This window comes from Erinaceus europaeus, chromosome 5 (genome assembly GCF_950295315.1).
Source record: "Erinaceus europaeus chromosome 5, mEriEur2.1, whole genome shotgun sequence".
NCBI lineage: Eukaryota > Metazoa > Chordata > Mammalia > Eulipotyphla > Erinaceidae > Erinaceus > Erinaceus europaeus.
The window spans coordinates 60,898,716-60,917,498 of NC_080166.1; the positions used below are offsets into that span (position 1 = coordinate 60,898,716).

The following is an 18,783-nucleotide window of genomic DNA, read 5'->3' on the forward strand; positions in this document are numbered from 1 at the left end:
AAAACAGTGGTCCAGGAGGTGGCACAGTGGATAAAGCATCAGACTCTTAAGCATGACGTCCTGAGTTTAATTCCCGGCAGCACATGTACCAGGGTGATGCCTGGTTCTTTCTCTCTCCTCCTATGTTTCTCATTAACAAATAAATAAATAAAATCTTTAAAAAAATAAAATAATAATAATAAAAACAGAGGTCAGGTGGTGGTACAGCTGGTTAAGCACACACATCACAGTGTTCAAGGACCTGGGAGGTCCCCAGCTGTAAGAGAGAAGCTTCACAAGCAGCTTTCTCTCTCTCTCTCTCCTCCTTTCCTCTCTCCCTTGCTATTAATCTCTGTCTCTGTCCAAAACAAATAAAAATATATTTATGGGGGTCAAGTGGTAGCGCAGCGGGTTAAGCACAGGTGGCGCAAAGCACAAGAACCAGTGTGAGGATCCCAGTTTGAGCCCCTGGTTCCCTACCTGCAGGGGAGTCCCCTCACAGGCGGTGAAGCAGGTCTGCAGGTGTCTTTCTCTCTCTCTGTCTTCCCCTCCTCTCTCCATTTCTCTCTGTCCTACCCAACAACAATAATAATAACTACAACAATAAAACAACAAAGGCAACAAAAGGGAATAAATATAAAAATATATATTTATTAAACACCATAAAAAAAAGAAAGAAAATTGTGTCCAGGAGGTGGCGCAGTACATAAAGCATCGGACTCTCAAGCATGATGTCCTGAGTTCAATCCCCAGTTCAACACATGTACCAGGGTGATGCCTGGTTCTTTCTCTCTCCTCCTATGTTTCTCATTAATAAATAAATAAAATCTTTAAAAAAAAAAAAAGAAAGAAAGAAACTGTGGTAGGATCAGAAAGACAGCATGATTTTGCCAAAAGAGTCTCATGCCTGAGACTCCAAAGTCCCATAAAACTAATCCCATAAATCATAGCTGAACAGTGCAGGAGGTGGAGGAGAGGAATAAGAAATTCTTGGTATTCTTGGTATAATGTGTGTGTGTACACACACAACAGAATACTACTCAGTTGTTAAAAATCATAAGACTATCTCCTTTGCCTCATCTTGAATGGAGCTTGAAGGGACAGTATTATGTGAGCTAAGCCAGGCAAGTACTGTCAGGTTGATGCTGGTGTCCACTGGTGTGAACAGTCCAGGGAGGTCAGAGTCATCCTGGCAGTAGATAAAGGGAAGTGCTGCGATCAGAGTGTGTGTGTGTGTGTGTGTGTGTGTGTGTGTGTGTGTCTTCCATGAATCAGTAGGATCTGGCAGGTGATTAAACAACCAGGAGAGGGGTCAGTGTTGGGTCACATGGACCAGGAGGAAGATACCAGTTCCCAGACCAGGCACATTAGAGCAGTGGATAGCGGGGCTGGGTAGCAGGTGGGTAGGATAGACTTAGGGTGGCCCCATGGGACTGTGGGAGACTCAGCTGGGGTGGGCAGGAGCTGGAGTCCAGAGTGCAGGGTAAGCTCTGGAAAAGGGAGTTTGCTGGCAGACAAGGGGATGGGAAGAAAGCCCCCACTTAGACAAGTGAGACTGTGAGCATTAGAGTGAGAGGCTGGGCTCAGGGCTTAGTCACTCAGAGCTACTTCTGCAATGAGTGTGGTTACAGAGCCAGGATGAGGAGCCACCCACCTCCCAAGATGCCCCCAGCCAGATCTGATCTTCACAAGGTGCCATAAGAGCAGACCCAGGATCACAAGGCTGCTGGTTTGATCCCTAGCACTACATATGCTAGAGGGATGCTTGGCTTCTCTCTCCACTCCTCTCTTCCATAAATAAAACTAGCAGGCATGAATTGAAAAATTGGGTAAATGAGGGGTCAGGTGGTGGCTCACCTGGTTAAGCGCACATGTTGCAGTGTGCAAGGGCTCAGGTTCAAAACCCTGGTTCCCACCTGCAAGGGGAAAGCTTCAAGAGTGGTGAAGCAGGGCTGCAGGTATCTGTCTCTTTCTCTCATTACCTCCAGGGTTATTGCTGGGGCTCAGTGCTGGCATGCCAAATCCACTGCTCCTGGTGGCCATTTTTACCATTTTATTGGGTAAGACAGAAATTGAGAGAGGAGGAGGAGACAGAGAGAGACACCTGCAGACCTGCTTTGCCACCTGTGAAGCGGCCTCCCTGCAGGTGGGGAGCGGGGACTCAAAACCCAGATCCTTGCATGGCTCCTCGCGCTTAGTACTATGTGGGTGTTATCGGTGTGTGCCACTGCCTGCCCCAGATATGACCAATGCAAGGGGGACAGGGTAGGTGGCGAGAGGTTTCTCAGTCCTGGAGCCCTCCTCCTCCTCTAGGTGTGGGGCAGAGGTGTACCCAGTCAGTCTCTGTGACCCTGCCACCCAGCAGGGTATGCCATGAGGTGCCTGCTCTTCCGGGGTGCTCTGGCATCTGGTGGGAATGAGGATGCCTCAGAGCAGGACTGACGGCATCTGTTAGCCTCAACAGCCTTCTCGATCAGCACTGTACTGGGGGACATGAAGCCCTCTCTGGCTTCACATCATTGAGTAGGTCTGGGTAGTGGGTGGGAGCACAACACACTCGTTCTACAAAGACTTCCACTGTGGTCCGGGAAGTGGTGCAGTAGATAAAGCACAGGACTCTCAAGTGGATAAAGCATGAGGTCCTGAGTTCAGTCCCTGGCAGCACATGTACCAGAGTGATGTTTGGTTCTTTCTCTATTTCTCTCTCCTCCTATCTTCTTCATGAATAAATACAATCTTAAAAAAGAAAAAAAAAACAGAAGGATTAATATGGGATGATCTCACTCTCAGGCAGAAGTTGAAAAACAAGATCATAAGAGCAAACACAAGTAGAACCTGAACTGGAATTGGTGTATTGCACCAAAGTAAAAGACTCTGGGGTGGGGGTGGGTGGGGTGGAGAATACAGGTCCAAAAAGGATGACAGAGGACCTATTGGGGGTTGTATTGTTATATGGAAAACTGGGAAATGGTATGCATGTACAAACTATTGTATTTACTGTCGAATGTAAAACATTAATCCCCCAATAAAGAAATTTTTTAAAAAGGAAGTAAATGTGGGGCCTTCAAAGTTCATTAAAGAGCCCAGCTTTAATGCTATTCCACGACCCTCTTTTTTTTTTTTGCCCATGTGCTTATTCTTTTCACTTTCCCTGAATAACATCTTAAAATACCTGAAAAAAGAAAAGAAAAAAAAAAAGCTGGGGCCCTATTCAGGGAGTCCTGAGATTCCCAGACAGACATGATGGATCTAGACCTTGAATAAATCCCTCTCTCTATTGTTACCAGGCATTCCTAGCAGGAACAACACAAAAGACCCCTTTGTGGGCCTCCATAGGACCTTGCCATCAACTTGGACCAACAATGGTAGAGAATGTTCCATCCTCCGAAGGGTGGCTGGACAACATACTCTATACAACACCTGAGGAAGATGGGTCCTGATATTGGGGCAGCTTGGAATGTTCCAACTCATGACCACAGAATGTGAGCTCAGGTCTACAGGGATGCAGAGGTCACACAGGTTCCTAAGCTGAATATGGGCCCCAGATCACATAAAAACGATGGGGTTTACAGTCAACAATATCTATACACCTTTCCCATATTTGGGAGCTATTCTCTTCCCTGATCCAGCTTTCTAGTCCTTCTGCCAGCCATGACATCACCTCCCCAGACAATAATTAGGATCCACCTGCATATCAGATTTCAAGCTCAGGCAACAAAACAAAACAAAAAACCACTAGTATAGCCACAGGCCCTTTGAAATATAACTAAAATATGCCTACTAGCTATCTGCAAAAGAAAGGGGCCCCCAACTCTTCATCTGCACTATTCCAGCCTTTAGGTCCATACTTGTTTAACAATTTGTTTGGCTTTTTCAACCGCCAGGTTCCAGATACTAGCATGATGCCAACCAGACTTCCCTGGACAGACAACCCCACCAATATGTCCTGGAGCTCCACTTCCCCAGAGCCCTTCCCCACTAGGGAAAGAGAGGCAGGCTGGGAGTATGGATCGACCTATCAATGCCCATGTTCAGCAGGGAAGTAATTACAGAAGCTAGACCTTCAACCTTCTGCATCCCACAATGACCCTGGGTCCATACTCCCATAGGGATAAAGAATAGGAAAGCTATCAGGGGAGGGGAACGGATACAGAGTTCTGGTGGTGGGAATTGTGTGGCGTTGTACCCCTCTTATCCTATGGTTTAGTCAATGTTTCCTTTTTTTTCTTTTAATATTTATTCCCTTTTGTTGCCCTTGTTGTTTTATTGTTGTAGTTATTATTGTTGTCGTTGTTGTTGATTAGGACAGAGAGAAATGAAGAGAGGAGGGGAAGACAGAGAGGAGAGAAAGATAGACACCTGCAGACCTGTTTTACCGCCTGTGAAGCAACTCCCCTGCAGGTGGGGAGCCAGGGGTTCAAACCGGGATCCTTACACCGGTCCTTGTACTTTGCGCCACGGGCACTTAACCCGCTGCGCTACTGCCCAACTCCTAATGTTTCCTTTTTATAAATTAAAAAAAGACTTCCATGCCTGAGGCCCTTGCCCTGTCCCTGGCACCACTCTAAGCCCGAGTTGAGCAGTACTTTGGTCTCTGTATCTCACTAAAACAGAAAAGAAGTATTTGAGGGTGGTGACACACTTGGCACAGCACACATATTGCAGTGTGCAAGGACCTGGATTCAAGCCTCCAGTTCCCACCTGCAGGCAGGAGGTTTCACAAGCAGTGAAGTAGTGCTGCAGGTGTCTTTCTCATCTCTCTTTTTAAAATTTTTAAATTATCTTTATTTATTTATTGGCTAGAGACATTTAGAAACGGAGAAGGGGGTAATCCAGTGGTAGCGCAGTAGATTAAGCACACATGGTGCAAAGCACAAGAACTGGAGTAAGGATCCCAGTTTGAGCCCCTGGCTCCTCACCTGCAGGGGGCTCGCTTCACAGGCGGTGAAGCAGGTCTGCAGGTGTCTGTCTTCCTCTCCCCATCTTCCCTTCCTCTCTACATTTCTCTCTGTCCTATCCAACAACGATGACATCAATAACAACAACAATAACTACAACAATAAAATAACAAGGGAAACAAAAGGGAATAAATATTAAAAAAAAAACCTAAAAAAAGAAAAAAAAAGCTTAAAAAAAAAGAAACGGAGAAGGGGGAGGTAGAGAGGAAGAGAGACACAGAGACACCTGCAGTCCTGTTTCACCACTTGCAGGGGTGACCAGGAGCTAGAACCTAGATCCTTGCGCAATGTAGCATGTGTGCTCAACCAGGCGCACCCCCCCTGCCCCTCCACCCCCCACTTCTTCCTCCATGGTTATCATTGGGGCTTGGTGCCAGCACTATGATTCCACTGTTCCTGTTCTTTATTTCATATATATGTATGTATTTTTTTTAAACCAGAACACTGCTTAGCTCTGACGTATGGTGGTGTGGGGGATTGAACCTGGACTTTGGAACCTCAGGCATTAGAGTCTCTTTGTATATAAGCATTATGCTATCTACTCCCGCCCTTACCACCGTTTTTTCTTTTACTTCTATTTTATTGGATAGGACAGAAAGACATTGAGAGAAGAGGGGGAGATAGAGAGGGGGAGAGACACCTGCAGCCCTGCTTCACTGCTTGTGATGCTTCCCCCCTGCAGATGGGGAGCCTGGGACTTGAATCCTGATGCTTGAGTGCATTTTCTTGTGCTTAGTGCTATATATACCGCCATCCGGCCTCCTCCCATCTCTATATAAAAAAATGGTTACCAGGAATGGTGGGTTCATCGTGCAGAAGCTGAGCCCCAGTAATAACTCTGGTGGAAATAAGGACTAACAAAACAACAAAAGGAAGTGAACATTGCACAAGCATTAAAAAAAAGGGGGGGAGCTAAAGCCAATGCTGCCTTTGCTACTGGCTTAGAATCCTAACAAACGGTGACCCTGCGGTCACTGGGGCTGGTCAGGGACGCAAGGCAGTGAGAACAACATGCTCTGACTTCTCCCCAGCAAGTCCCATTTTCTGGAGAACTTTGCCATCTTAGGAAGTACCCCCTTTGTCTGCCACTTATGGCCTGAACTTTTCTTTCTTTCTCCCTCCCTCCCTTCCTTATCTTTTTTGGATATATAGAGAGAAATTGAGAGGGGGGGGGGGAGAGGGAGCAGGAGGAAGAGGGGAGGAGGACAGGAGGAGCCTGTAGTCTTCTGCTTCAACAGTTTTGAAGTTTCCACCCTGCAGGTGGGGACAGGAAGCTTGTACCCAGGTCCTTGTGCACTGTAATGCTGTAACGTACACCACCACCCGGCCCGACTTATTTTTCCTCTTTGCACCATATCCTCATCACTTTAGCATAGTGTGGGAAACTAACCCTAGGATAAGGACTTGGACGACTAGAGACAGAGAGTGTCTGAGTGGTACAGCTCTGAGAATGCGGGGGGGGGGGGTGGGGGGGGGTGGGGGGGGCTCAACCCAGCCAGGTCCTTAGTGTCCTGAAAAGGTTGAGACCATTCTCCCCTCCCACAAACAATAAAGGTAAGGTCTAAGCAGGCCTTTCCTAACTTGCTGTTTAACTTTTTTTTTTTTTTAAAGATATAGACAGACTGGCAGAGAGAGTGAAAGAGACCACAGCCCAGAAACTTCCTCCAAGCACTGGAGAACTAGAAACTGGGTCACTGGAGAACTAGAACCTGGGTGACACACGTAGCAAAGTAGCACTCTGTCTCAGTGAGCAGAGCAGTGCCCTGATGTGACTGAGCAGTTGTCTAGTCTAGCCCCTTCCCCTTTGTCAGAGCAAGGCCTAGGAAGGCCCCTGGAGCACGTAGCAATCAATACTCACTGAGAGCAGGGGTGAGGCGGCCTGCTGCGTCGTCTTAGTTCCTGGAGCCCATGCAGAGGCCAAGCGGCCTTTGGAGGGCCAGACACCTCTCTACTGTGTGCGGACTCACCGCCTCTCTAAAGCAAAAGTCTTGGCTACAGCCCAAGGACTGGATTATGTGGCTTCAGTTTTTTTTTTTTTTCTCCTAGCTTCAACTGGTCAGACTGCAGCTACTCGGGTCTTGTGCGCAGTGCTGGTGGAGTGTGAGATTCTAGGAGGCGGCTGGGATTTTCCAAGCTGGGGACGCCTCCAGGGCCCCCACATTTGTATGCGTGAGGTGGACTCGGGAGGGGTGGGACCTAGGCACACAATGGCCCCACGCTGGGCATTTCCCCAGCTGGTCTTTGAGTGGCCAGCTTGCTCCCAGTCTTGCTGATATTGTCCCAGCAACTCAGAGGCGCTAGCAGAAAGGAGGCTAGACAGATAACCGGATATCTTCCTTGGATGGAAACCAGGGACATAGAGCAGTGTGGCCAAGCGGAGCCCAGTGGGGCTTGGAGCAGAGGGCACCCACTGTTCTGGACTTCCGGGAGACCTGAAATCTGTGGAGGCCCTGCGCCAGCTCTCACAAAGGCCTTGTCACCAGACCGATTGGGGGATGGCTCCAGGGAATGCAGGATGAAGGCTGCGCTTCTGAAGCTCTGTTGGCTGCACTCAAGAAGGCGCTGACATTATTGCCACACTGAGCTCCTAGAATGTTTGAGGAGTAAAGGCATTTCTCTCCCTGTAATAGGAAGTGGCTTTGAGCCAAAAGAGAAGCACATTTGGGTGTTTCTAAATGGAGGACTCTCAAGATTAGGTATTTTTTTTCATTTATTTTTTAATTTTTTATCATCTTTATTTATTGAATAGAGACAGCCAGAAATTAAGAGGAAGGGAGATAGAGAGACACCTGCACACTTGCTTCACCACTTGCAAAGCTTTCCCCCTGCAGGTGGGGACCGGGGGCTTGAACCCAGGTCCTTGTGCACTGTAATGTGTGAGCTCAGCCAGGTACGCCACCACCCAGCCCCTAGGTTTTTTTTTTTTTTTTTTAATTGAAACTTTTCTTTTTTTGCCTCCAGGGTTATTGCTGGAGCTTGGTGCCGGCACCACAAATCCACTGCTCCTCAGGACCAATTTTCCCCCTTCTTTAAAATATTTTTTTATTTTAATTTTTTCATGAAGACAGGCAGAGAGTTGAGGAACCAGAAATCACTCTGGTACATGTGCTGCCAGGGACTCAACTGGGGACCTCATGCTTAAGACTCCAGTGCTTTATCCACTGCCCCACCTCCCTGACCACATTTTTTTTTTTCCTTTTTATGGGATAGGTCAGAGAGAAATTGAGAGAGGAGGGGAAAATAGAGAGGGAAAGACACCAGCAGACCTGGCTTACCACTCAAGAAGCTTCCCCCCTGCAGAAGGAGAGGGATGGGGAAGGTGAGGTTGAGGCCCTAGTGTATTTGATGGAAAAGGAGCTATGTTGGGGGTGGGTGTTTTGCAGACAGTGATCATACTGAGATGAGGAAGGCTATGCATGTGTTGGCAACTGTACAGTGAACTAGAAGCTTTCCAGGAATAATAAAAAAAATAAAAGCAGCTTACTTGGTAGGGTTTATTGTGCTTCCCATGTGGTGCTGGTACCTGAGCTCTGCCTGGCGGGCCATGTGCAGCACAAGTATGTTACCTGGGGGCTAAACATCAGTTCAGTGGCAAATAACACCCTAAACAGAGCGAGACTAACATTGGCACCTAAATTCTGAGGACTAGTTTGGTGAGACGACTAAGTTCTAAAACAGTTGCCCAGTTCAAGGAGATAAAACCTAAAAGCACAATCAATACTTGCTTTAAAAAAAAAAAAAAGGGAGTCAGGTGATAGCGCAGTGGGTTAAGCACACATGGTGCGAAGCGCAAGGACCAACATAAGGATCCTGGCTTGAGCCCCTGGCTCCCCACCTGCAGGGGAGTCCCTTCACAGGAGGTGAAGCAGGTCTGCAGGTGTCTATCTTTCTCTCCCCCTCCTCTCTCCATTGCTCTCTGTCCTATCCAACAATGATGACATTAATAACAACAATAATATAACTACAACAATAAAAAAAATAAGAGCAACAAAAGGGAATAAATATATTTTTTTAAAGTTTGCATTTGATGAGGATTCAAGTTACAATGGGAGAGGCTCTGGCTGGGAATTCAAGAGCCAGGAACTTGACAAGGGCTTTTATTGTGGTGCAGACTCCACCACTTCTGGGCTGCTATTTCACTTGCTTTTTAATGGAGACAGAAATCCAAAGGGAAGAGGGAGAGGGAGACACCTGCAACACTGCTTCACTGGTGAAGCTTATGAAGGAAGACTTGTCTGTTCTCAGGTGGGGGCCAGAATTTGAACCTGGATCCATGCAACACTCAACTCAGCTAGGTGTGTCACTACCCAGGCCCCATGCTTTTAAAAATCCAGACGGAGGGCCTGGCGGTGGTGCACCTGTTACAGTGTGCAAGGACACAGGCTCGAGCCCCCGGTCCCCACCTACAGGGGGAAAGCTTCACGAGTGGTGAAGCAGGGCTGCAGGTATCTCTGTCTCTCTCCCTCTCTATCTCCCCCTTCCTTCTCTGTTTCTGGCTGTCTCTATCCAATAAGTAAATAAAGGTAATTTAAGAAAAAAAATCCAGATGGAGCAGAAGACATAACAGCATCACACCAGCAACATGTATGTAGCTTCACAATACTCTGCGTTTTGCCGGGGCTTGAACCTTGGGGCCTTGCACCTAACAAGATACACTCCACTGGGTATGTTATCTCCCAGGTCTGACAGCCTATTTTATCTTCTTTATAAAAGAGGCAGAGGAGCTAGAGAGAGAACAGATGATGAGGTCTAGACTAGCCTGGGTTGCGCACGTGGCGAAGCAGCCCACTGTCCAAAGTGGCTATTTTGCCACCCTTTCTGTGTATTTAAAGCCTTGAGAAGCAGAGGGCTGATAGCCACGCAAGTGTGGAAGCTGCCAGACCAACAGCCTGCAGCCATGCACCCTACCCCATGGGACAAAGACTTATATATAAGATAGAAGAGGTTGGGGAGGGTGCACCATATTACCACAGCTCTCATCATGTGGGGCCATCCAGTTCTGACCTCAGTGCTCCCATGTGGTGCTAGGGATAGAACCCAGGACTTCGGGCATGGAAGGGATGAGGTCTATGCAGTGATCTACCTCCTGAATTTCCTTTCCTTAAAAAAAAAAAAAAACTATAGAGACCAAGAAATTGAGGCAGGGGGAAGAGACACCTGCAGACCTGCTTTACCACTAATGAAGCATCCCTCCTGCGGTTGGTGAACCCACAACTTGAACCTGGATCCTTGAAGTCTCATGCTTACACCTGCAGACCTACTTCACCGCCTGTGAAGCAACTCCCCTGCAGGTGGGGAGCCAGGGGCTTGAACCAGGATCCTTACGTCGGTCCTTGCGCTTAATGCCATGTGTACTTAACCTGTTGTGCTACCGCCCGACTCCCTAGGCTGTTTATTTTTATTATTTAACCATCTGTTGCCTTTCTTATTTTATTGTTGTAGTTATTGCTGTTGATGTCGTTGGATAGGACAGAGAGAAATGGAGATGGGGAAGACAGGGGGACAGATAAGACACCTGCAAACCTGCTTCACCACCTGTGAAGCGACTGCCCTGCTTTACTGCTTGTGAAGTGACTCCCCTGCCGGTGGGGAGCTGGGGGCTCGAACCAGGATCCTTACACGGTCCTTGTGCTTCATGCCACGTGTGCTTAACCCGCTGCACTACCACCCAACCCCCTGCTTATTTTATTTTTAAAAATTATTTTAAACTTTACTTATTTGGTAGGGCAGAGAGAAATTGAGAGGGGAAGGCAAGAAGGGGAGGAGAAAGAGACACCTGCAGATCTGCTTCACCTCTCACACAAAGGTGGTGTCCAGGGGATTGAACCTGGGTCCTTGTGCATGGTGAGTGCACTTAGCCAGGTGCACCACTTGCAGGACCTCTATTTTTCATTTCTTAGCAGAATAACCATTGAACAGTTTTTTCTTTTTAATTTTATTTTTTTTACCAGAGCATTACTCAGCTCTGGCTTATGGTGGTGAGGGGGATTGAACCTGGGATTTAGGTACCTTAGGCATGAGCATTTGCATAGCCATTATGCTATCTACTCTCCAACTAGTGAACAGTTTTAAATAGCAACAGGAAGGGTCGCCTAGTGGATAGAGTGCTGGACTTAGGAACATGAAGTCCTGAGATGAACCCTCAACATTACAAGTGTGATGTGCTGGTTCTCTCAATCTTTTATCAATAAGCAATAAATCTTAGAGAGCTGGGCGGTGGCGCACAGTTAAATGCTTGTCATCATGCAGAAGGACCCAGATTCGAGCTCCTACTCCACACCTGCAGAAGCCAGACCTTCCACCTTCTGCATCCTAAAATGACATTGGGTCCATACTCCCAGAGGGATAAAGAATAGGAAAACTATCAGAGAAGGGGATGGGATACGGAGGTCTGGTGGTGGGAATTGTATGGAGTTGTACCCCTCTTATCCTATGGTTTTGTCAATGTTCCTGTTTTATATATTAAACAAACAAAAATTGAAGGAGGAAGAAAAGAAAAAAAGGGCAGAAATGCCCTCCAGGAGTAGTGGATTCATAGTGCTGGCACCAAGCCCCAGCAATGACCCTGGTGGCAAAAAAGAAAATTAGAGGGGGCCAAGTGGTGGTGCACCTGGTTAAACACACACATTAGATTATAAAGGACCCTGGTTCAAGCCCCTGGTCCCCACCTGCAGGAAGAAAGCTTCATGAGCAAGTGGTGAAACAGTGCTGCAGGTGTCTTCCTAGCTCCCCCCGCCCCTCTCAATTTCTCTGTGACTCTATCCACTAATAAATAAAATTTTAAAAATTGTATAAATGTCTTTAAAAAGCTCTCAGGAACTGGAAAGAGCAGGAGTGGGCAGATACCCAGTATATGCTCATTCCTCTCCTAGAACCAACTGTGCACTTTTCCTAGTGGTGGAACAGTTGAAACCCCCGCCCCCATCCCAAGATTTATTTGTTAGTGACTTGGACTTAAGAGGCAGGGATTAAACTCGGGACTTCATGCCTGCAGATGCAATGTCTCCACTGCACCACCACCCGGGCTGCTGTGTTGGCAGAAGAGGGAAATGAGTGTCTTGTAGATATGGAAGGTGATAGACCAGAAGTTGGGGACGTGTGAACGTTACGTCGGGGGTCTCCAAGGGCTGCTTCTGGCCAAGCCTTGCTGGGACAGAGTGCTTTATGCCCGACTTCACCAAGAGGCTCGTCCACACCTCTGTCCTGCTGGGTGCTGGGCCTGGCCATGAGAGTGACACATGGACACACACAACTCACACATGCAGGAGTTTAGCTATTTTTAAGAATGTACTTTATACAAAATAACCAGTTCATATGGAAATAAATCTACAGACCTCCAGAGGATCAGAAAGCTCTTTTAAAAAATTTCTCTTTAAAAAACCATCCAACACACAGTATCTAACTCACTCTTGAGGTAAGTGTCACTCTTGGTGAAACAGGAAAATCAGCAGATCATGACAAAATATACAGAGTAGAAAAATAAATAGCATATCCCCCTCTTCCAGCACTAGCTGGAAGAGGAAGTTCATGCAGCGGTTAGAGCAGGAGTGCAGGGTTCCTGGCACTATGACCCACGGGCAGCTGGGACTGGTAAGAGGCTTGAGAATGTGTGGCCAGAGGCCCAGGATACCAAATGGGGCTCAGCACTAGTGAGCCCCTCAGAGTCCATCTCCCTGTGCTCCCCACCTTGCCTGCACTGGAGAAACCACACACACACACACACACACACACACACACACACGCAAGAATAGCTGCAGTCCCTGGGACAGAATAAGAGGGAGAATGTTCCCACCCCCAAAGTCTGTTTAGCAAAGGCCTACTAGGGAGATGGGGAGCAGTGGCACGGAGGTGAAGATGTGTGGGTGCATGGCCCAAGCCATTACCCTCAAAGGGAAACAGTGTCCTAAGGCTATCCGGAACGGGGAGCCTTTTGTCCTCACATGGCAAGGCCCCACCACACTCTTAGTTCCGGGGCAGTGCTGTGAGCCTAGGAGTCAGGATCGCTATGCTCTGTCCACGCTCCCAATCCTCTCCCTGAAGCCACACACTCCCAGGGTAGACAGTCCTTGACTCACAGAGGCAAAGGAGGGACTTTCACAGGGTGTCCGTGTCCCTGTGTGGAGCCTCACTCTCTGGCAGGGGTTGAAGGGACAGGCCTGTCATGTCTCTGAGAACAGAAGCTCTCTGAGAGACATCAGGATTTGGACAACATAGGACTGACCTCATATTGAGACTCCCCGTGAAGCCCCAGAGATATATTATCATGAATGGCTTTGAGATGACCTTAGAGAGACAAAAGGTCAAGTCTAAGCAAGTGGTGCAGCTTGACTGAGCCAGGGCTGTATGTGGACACACTGGCAGGAAGTTGCAGGGCAGAAGCCCTCCTGAGGGCAGAGATGGAGGCAGCCCTAGGAAACTGGATCTGAACACTTTGGATTCACTCCCCTACATGCACGCAGGACAGCCAGCTTTATCAATAGTTACTATTTTAAACAAATACATTCGGAGGTGGGAAATATGACACCAAGGTCACAAGTCTTCTGGAAGGCTCTGCATTCTCAGTCTCTTGATTCCCAGCTCCACAAACAGGTGTGACTGACAGCATGTCTGACTGTCCCTCCCCGGGACTGCTGATGTCTGGCTACAGGGTACCACACAGCTGCCACTCCCAAAGGGAGAGGATAGACACATGTATATATGCTGAGGACACTCTGGAGAGCAGGTGGGCAGGGTGTGCCTGCCTGTGGTGAGCAGCGGTTTGTGTGTGACGTGCAGCTCCCGAATGCTGAGAGCTGCACCGCCCCAGACAGGAGGCTTCCGGCACAGCTCTACCACTGCCCTGGTCCACAGGCTTCTGACATGACCCAGCAGCTCAAGCTTCTGGCTCTTCCTGAATGTCTTACCACCCCTCCTACCCCCCAGAGGTGGCCCCGGATACCACCCTGTACTGCTCTGGCCTCCACTCTAGCAATGGGCAACCAGGGCCGAGGGAGGAGATCGTCCTTGAACCACATGTGCACAGCTGCTCAGACACCACCAGGGCAAGAGGAAGGGAGCCAGGCAGCCTGGCTACTGCTGGGGGGCACTCCTCCCTGGGCCTGCGCAGTACAGCCCCCTCCCCCTACTGCAGTGCAGCACCAGACCCAGAGGCCCTGCGCTTGCAGCTCTTCCTGCCAACAACCCTGTGAGAAGAGAAAAGCTGCGAGCAGAAGACTGGGCTTTGCCCAGGTTCCAGCAGGCTCCAATTAGCTGGGAGGCCTGATGGCACGTTTCTCCCGCAGAAGTCATGCTGGTCTCACCCCTCAAAACACAGGCTGCAGCCCCACCTGACCTTGTTGCACTCCAAGTTTCAAATTAATCAGAGAACTATGCGAGGTCTTTGGCGCCCTGCGTCTCAAGAAGCCTTTGTGTTAACTGTCAAGCTGGCTTGAGCTGGGAGCCAGCAGTTCCAGCTGCAGGATGACGCTGTTTCCCACCGAGAGCACTTTCAACAGGAATTGAGGGAAAGGGGAGAAACTGAGTTCTCTTGGCCTCCACACAGTTCAACTCACCAATGCAGGCAGATTCAACTGCTCAGGACACTTTTCTATTATTCCCAAAGCATGTTTAGAAATACTTTTACAAAGGGTGCTTTCCTTCCCCACTCACCCCCCTCGTGAGATATTTAAAAGTTTACAAGACATGGGTCTTAAGCTCTGGGTGGTATCTCAGCTAGAACAAAATCAAGAATGCTCAACAGGGCGAATCCAGTGTAAGTCACTTCTAAAACTGCCATCAAGTAATTTAATACTGTAAAACACGTTTGCTATCACAGGTATGAGAAATGATTTCCAAAAACTTGTTCTTGACAGCTACTTCAACTCACTGTGACTTATTTTTACTACCTACCATTCACTTGAAATGAAGAAAACTAAATATGGAAATATCCCTACAATCATCCGTAAACCTACAGAATACATTTCTCCTATTCAAAAACTGTGCAATATCTTTATTGGTACTAACATACAAACCTGAGTAGTCATTTCCGTAAAATGTGATTCGTGCCAGAAAGCTCTATGGGATGCCTTCTAGATGTCAGGCCCAGCAGGCCTAGGAGAGGACTGTGCGCCTTGTCTTCTAAGGAGCCAAACACTCTAGTGATCCCAATTCCTGGTGCTGGTTTACAGTTATCTGGGAGGGCTGGTGGGCCAAATCAGGAAGGGCACTGCTCTCTCCAATTCAGGACTTGGGCAGCCAGTCTTCTGGGCCGAGACTTCCAGGAGGAGGTGTGAGAGCACTCTGCCTCCATACTGAGGCACTGAAGGGGCAGGTGCAGTGCAAGCACACCCTGAGGTTGACCGGAGGGGATGGGTGGGGGGGAACCACTGAGAAAGACAGTGGCTTCTGCCAAGAGCAGAGCTCTCCTATTCTCAGACCCCGCTCCTGAGTGTCTGCAGTGTGACATGATTGTAAACAGTCAGGTCACTCCAGTGCTCTGTGCCTGCCGCAGCTAGTGTTCCCAGCTCTCCGCCCCCCGCCAGCCCCCCCACTCCATACAATACATTCACCACCAACAAGACTCATTTTAAAGGCAACATGAAAAATCTGTAAACTGGACCCAGCTCTGAACATGTTAATACTACAAGGAGTCCCTTCCCAAATAGATATACCTGAGTTGAGCCGCTCGTGCACTAGCGAGCATGGCTCTGTTCCTAAGTGGGCCTCTCCACAGTCTAAGAGGCTTTTCCCTGAACAAGAGTCTCAAGGCTGGGGAAGGCTACCGCCGTTCCCTTCGCACTGTCTGTGAGCTGTGAGGGAGGGCAATGCCTTCCCAAGTCGGGACCTCTGCAGGCTGTGCTGGTGGTCTGTGGAGCAGGGCTGCTGGGGCCTCGAGATTCGGTGGAGGGCACGGCGAGGGCAGAAAGGGGTGTGGGGCCACGTCCCACACGCTCCAGCCTCTAGTCTTCATGCGCAGCTTTCATCTCCTTGGACTAACTCTGAGCAAAGAAAAGTAAGACATCAGAACAAAGGTGCTCTTACTTGAGAAAGAGGTGTGTGTGTGTGTGTGTGGGGGGGGGGGGGCGCGGGGGCGGCGGCAATGCACCATAGGACTGAAAGTTACTTCAATGCAGTGTGTGTGTGTCGGGGGGTAGGCTTGAACCTCGGTCCTGCACTTGGCCAGACAGTACTCTACCCAAGGGATCTATTTGGTCATTCCAGGCCTCCAGATTATCTGTTTACTTACTTATTTATATATTTATTTCCTTTTGTTGCCCTTGTTTTATTGTTGTTGTTATTGATGTCATTGTTGGATAGGACAGAGAGAAATGGAGAGAGGAGGGGAAGACAGAAAGGGGAGACCTGCTTCACTGCCTATGAAGCGACTCTCCTGCAGGTGGGGATCAGGGGGCTTGAATTGGGATCCTTATGCCTGTCCTTACGCTTTGTTCCACCTCTGCTTAACCCGTTGTGCCACCGCCTAGCTCCCCCCCCTTTTAAAAGTTTTCTATATTGGGGAATTAATGCTTTATGGTCAACAATAAACACAATAGTTTGTCCCTGCATAACATTTCCCAGTTTTCCAAGTAACAAAAACTGGGAGCACTTTTGTTTTAGTGTCTATACGACACCTGTATTTAGGGGCTAGGCGGTGGCACAGCTGGTTAAGTGCATACATTACAGCGCACAAGGATCCAGGTTCAAGACCCTAGTCCCCACCTGCAGGAGGAATGCTTCACAAATGGTGAAACAGTGCTACAGGTGTCTTTGCCTTTCTCCTTCTCTAACTCCCCCATTTCTGTCTCTATCCAATAATAAATATAATTATTTAAAAAAAATGTGGAGTATCTTATTAGAATTTGACATGAACACACTAAGCAATTAGGTCACTGAAAACAAACAGACCAACAAAAAAACTCACACACCTTTATTCCAACCCCCACAATGGCAGTGAAGGCAAGTGCTGGCCCCCGACCCCCTAGAGGAGTGAGCAGCATTCTAGGATGTCTACCTGGTCTAGAGGAATCGTCAGGGGCTTGTGTGGTGGCAGCTCTTCCTGTGACGCTGCTGATGCTGGGGTCTTTGGGAACGAGGACTGCGGTGGGCCCGGCTGCATCTGCAATCTAGAAGCACAAGGAGGGCATGGGGAAAGCTGGTGAGGACACAGCAAGGGGAGACTGGCCCGTCATGAAGCTCCCTAACACAGCCTGCTTCAGAGTGTGTACAGGAAACCTCCTACAGAGCACCCCGCACTTGACTCTACCGTGTGCTTATTTGGCTTTGTGATCTTAACTGGGACCATAGGTCAGCTTGTGCTGGGACTTGAACCTGGGCCACAAGCACTGCAAGATACTAGTCTTACCTGATGAGCTTCCACTCTGACCCACATCTGATGCTAAATCATAGAAAAACAGAATTCAAAACCTGGGGGGAAATGGTCTGTTGAGTCTGACACAGACAGAAAACACAACAGATTTTGTAAAGTAAGAGTCAAAGTGGACACAACAATCCCATGCAAATGTCTGAACTCTGGAGCGGAAGAAAAACAAACAATAAAATAACAAGCAAAACCAAAGAAAGGAAACTACTAAAGACTCTTTTGAGGCCAGTGAGATAGCTCATCTGCAGTGTGCACTGCTTCTTGGCCTTGTGTGTGACCGAGGTTTGAGCTCAGCTACCATCACAGTGAAGAAAGCTTTAGTGCTGTGGTCTCTTTCATTATCTCTCTCTGGCTCTGGATCTAAAATAAATGAATTTCAACAAATAAAAAACCCATAGGCTTTTTTTTTTTGGGGGGTGGGGGGGGAGAAGGTTGTCCAGGAAATAGTTTAATAAGAAATGCCCTAGGTTTGAACCCTTGCAGCATACGGAAGCACCAAGGGTACATCTCTGTGAATAATGGAGAGAGGCTATGGTATTTCTCCTTCCTTCTCCCTTAGAAGCAGTACCGGGGTCAGGCATATGCAAGCCCTGGGTGAAAAAGGAAGGGAGAAAAACCAAAGAAGTTTGATCTGACTGGAGAAACTAAATCAGATGCCACTGGCTTGTTTTCCCCTTGGGTGTGACAATAGTTGGAGATTTTACTTAAGGAGAATGTCAACCATAGCAGACACATGCTAATACATAGGGGTGGAGACTCATGTTGACTATGCTTGGACAAACATAGGTGGAGAAAAGAAACATGATGGAGCCAAGGAGGTAGCAGACGCCTGAAGCACCAGAAACCAGAGCTGGAGCCAGGTGGTGGTGCACCTGGATAAGCACACATACTATAGAAACCAGAGCTGAGCAGTGCACTAGGAAAAATAAAATGAATACATGTAGTACTGAAGTCTGGGGTGGCAGAGAGGTGCTCTAGGGTCTCTCCCCCCCCTTCCCTGTCTGAAATATTGGGGTGGGGCTGGTTCACAGATACGGTGTATGTTTGAGGCCTTGCGTTCGTCAGGTCTTGGGCGAGCACTGGGACTGTGGTGGGGAGAGCTGCTGTGGAGGGTTGGAACATACTGAGTTTATGCTAAGTCTTCATAAATTGAATAGAAAGTCTTAGCTAACTTCTTCTATATTTCATATTAATGAACAGCCTGAGTGGGTCTTACCTACAGTATTACACACTTTTTTTTTTTTTTTTTTTGCCTCCAGGGTTATTGCTGGGGCTTGGTGCCTGCATTACGAATCGACTGCTCCTGGAGGCCATTTTCCCCATTTTGTTGCCCTTTTTTTTTTTTTTTGTTATTATTGTCATTGTTGTTGGATGGGACAGAGAGAAGTGGAGAGAGGAGGGGAAGACAGAGAGGGGGAGAGAAAGACAGGCACCTGCAGACCTGCTTCACCACTTGTGAGGTGACCCTGCTGCAGGTGGAGAGCTGGG

At 48.2% G+C, this 18,783-nt stretch overlaps 1 protein-coding gene across 3 annotated transcripts in view; it reads right to left on the bottom strand.

The window, feature by feature from the left end:
* Window positions 1–14,696: 14,696 nt before the first annotated feature.
* LOC103126527 (chromatin remodeling regulator CECR2) overlaps window positions 14,697–18,783 on the bottom strand; it is a 119,600-nt gene continuing 115,513 nt past the window's right edge. For all 3 annotated transcript variants that reach the window (XM_060191406.1, XM_060191407.1, XM_060191404.1), the window contains 2 exons: window positions 16,927–17,038; window positions 14,697–15,913 (listed from right to left, as the gene is read on the bottom strand). In XM_060191406.1, coding sequence (XP_060047389.1) covers window positions 15,908–15,913; window positions 16,927–17,038 — 118 coding nt within the window. In that variant the 3' untranslated portion in view covers window positions 14,697–15,907. The remainder of the gene's footprint in view (window positions 15,914–16,926; window positions 17,039–18,783) is intronic.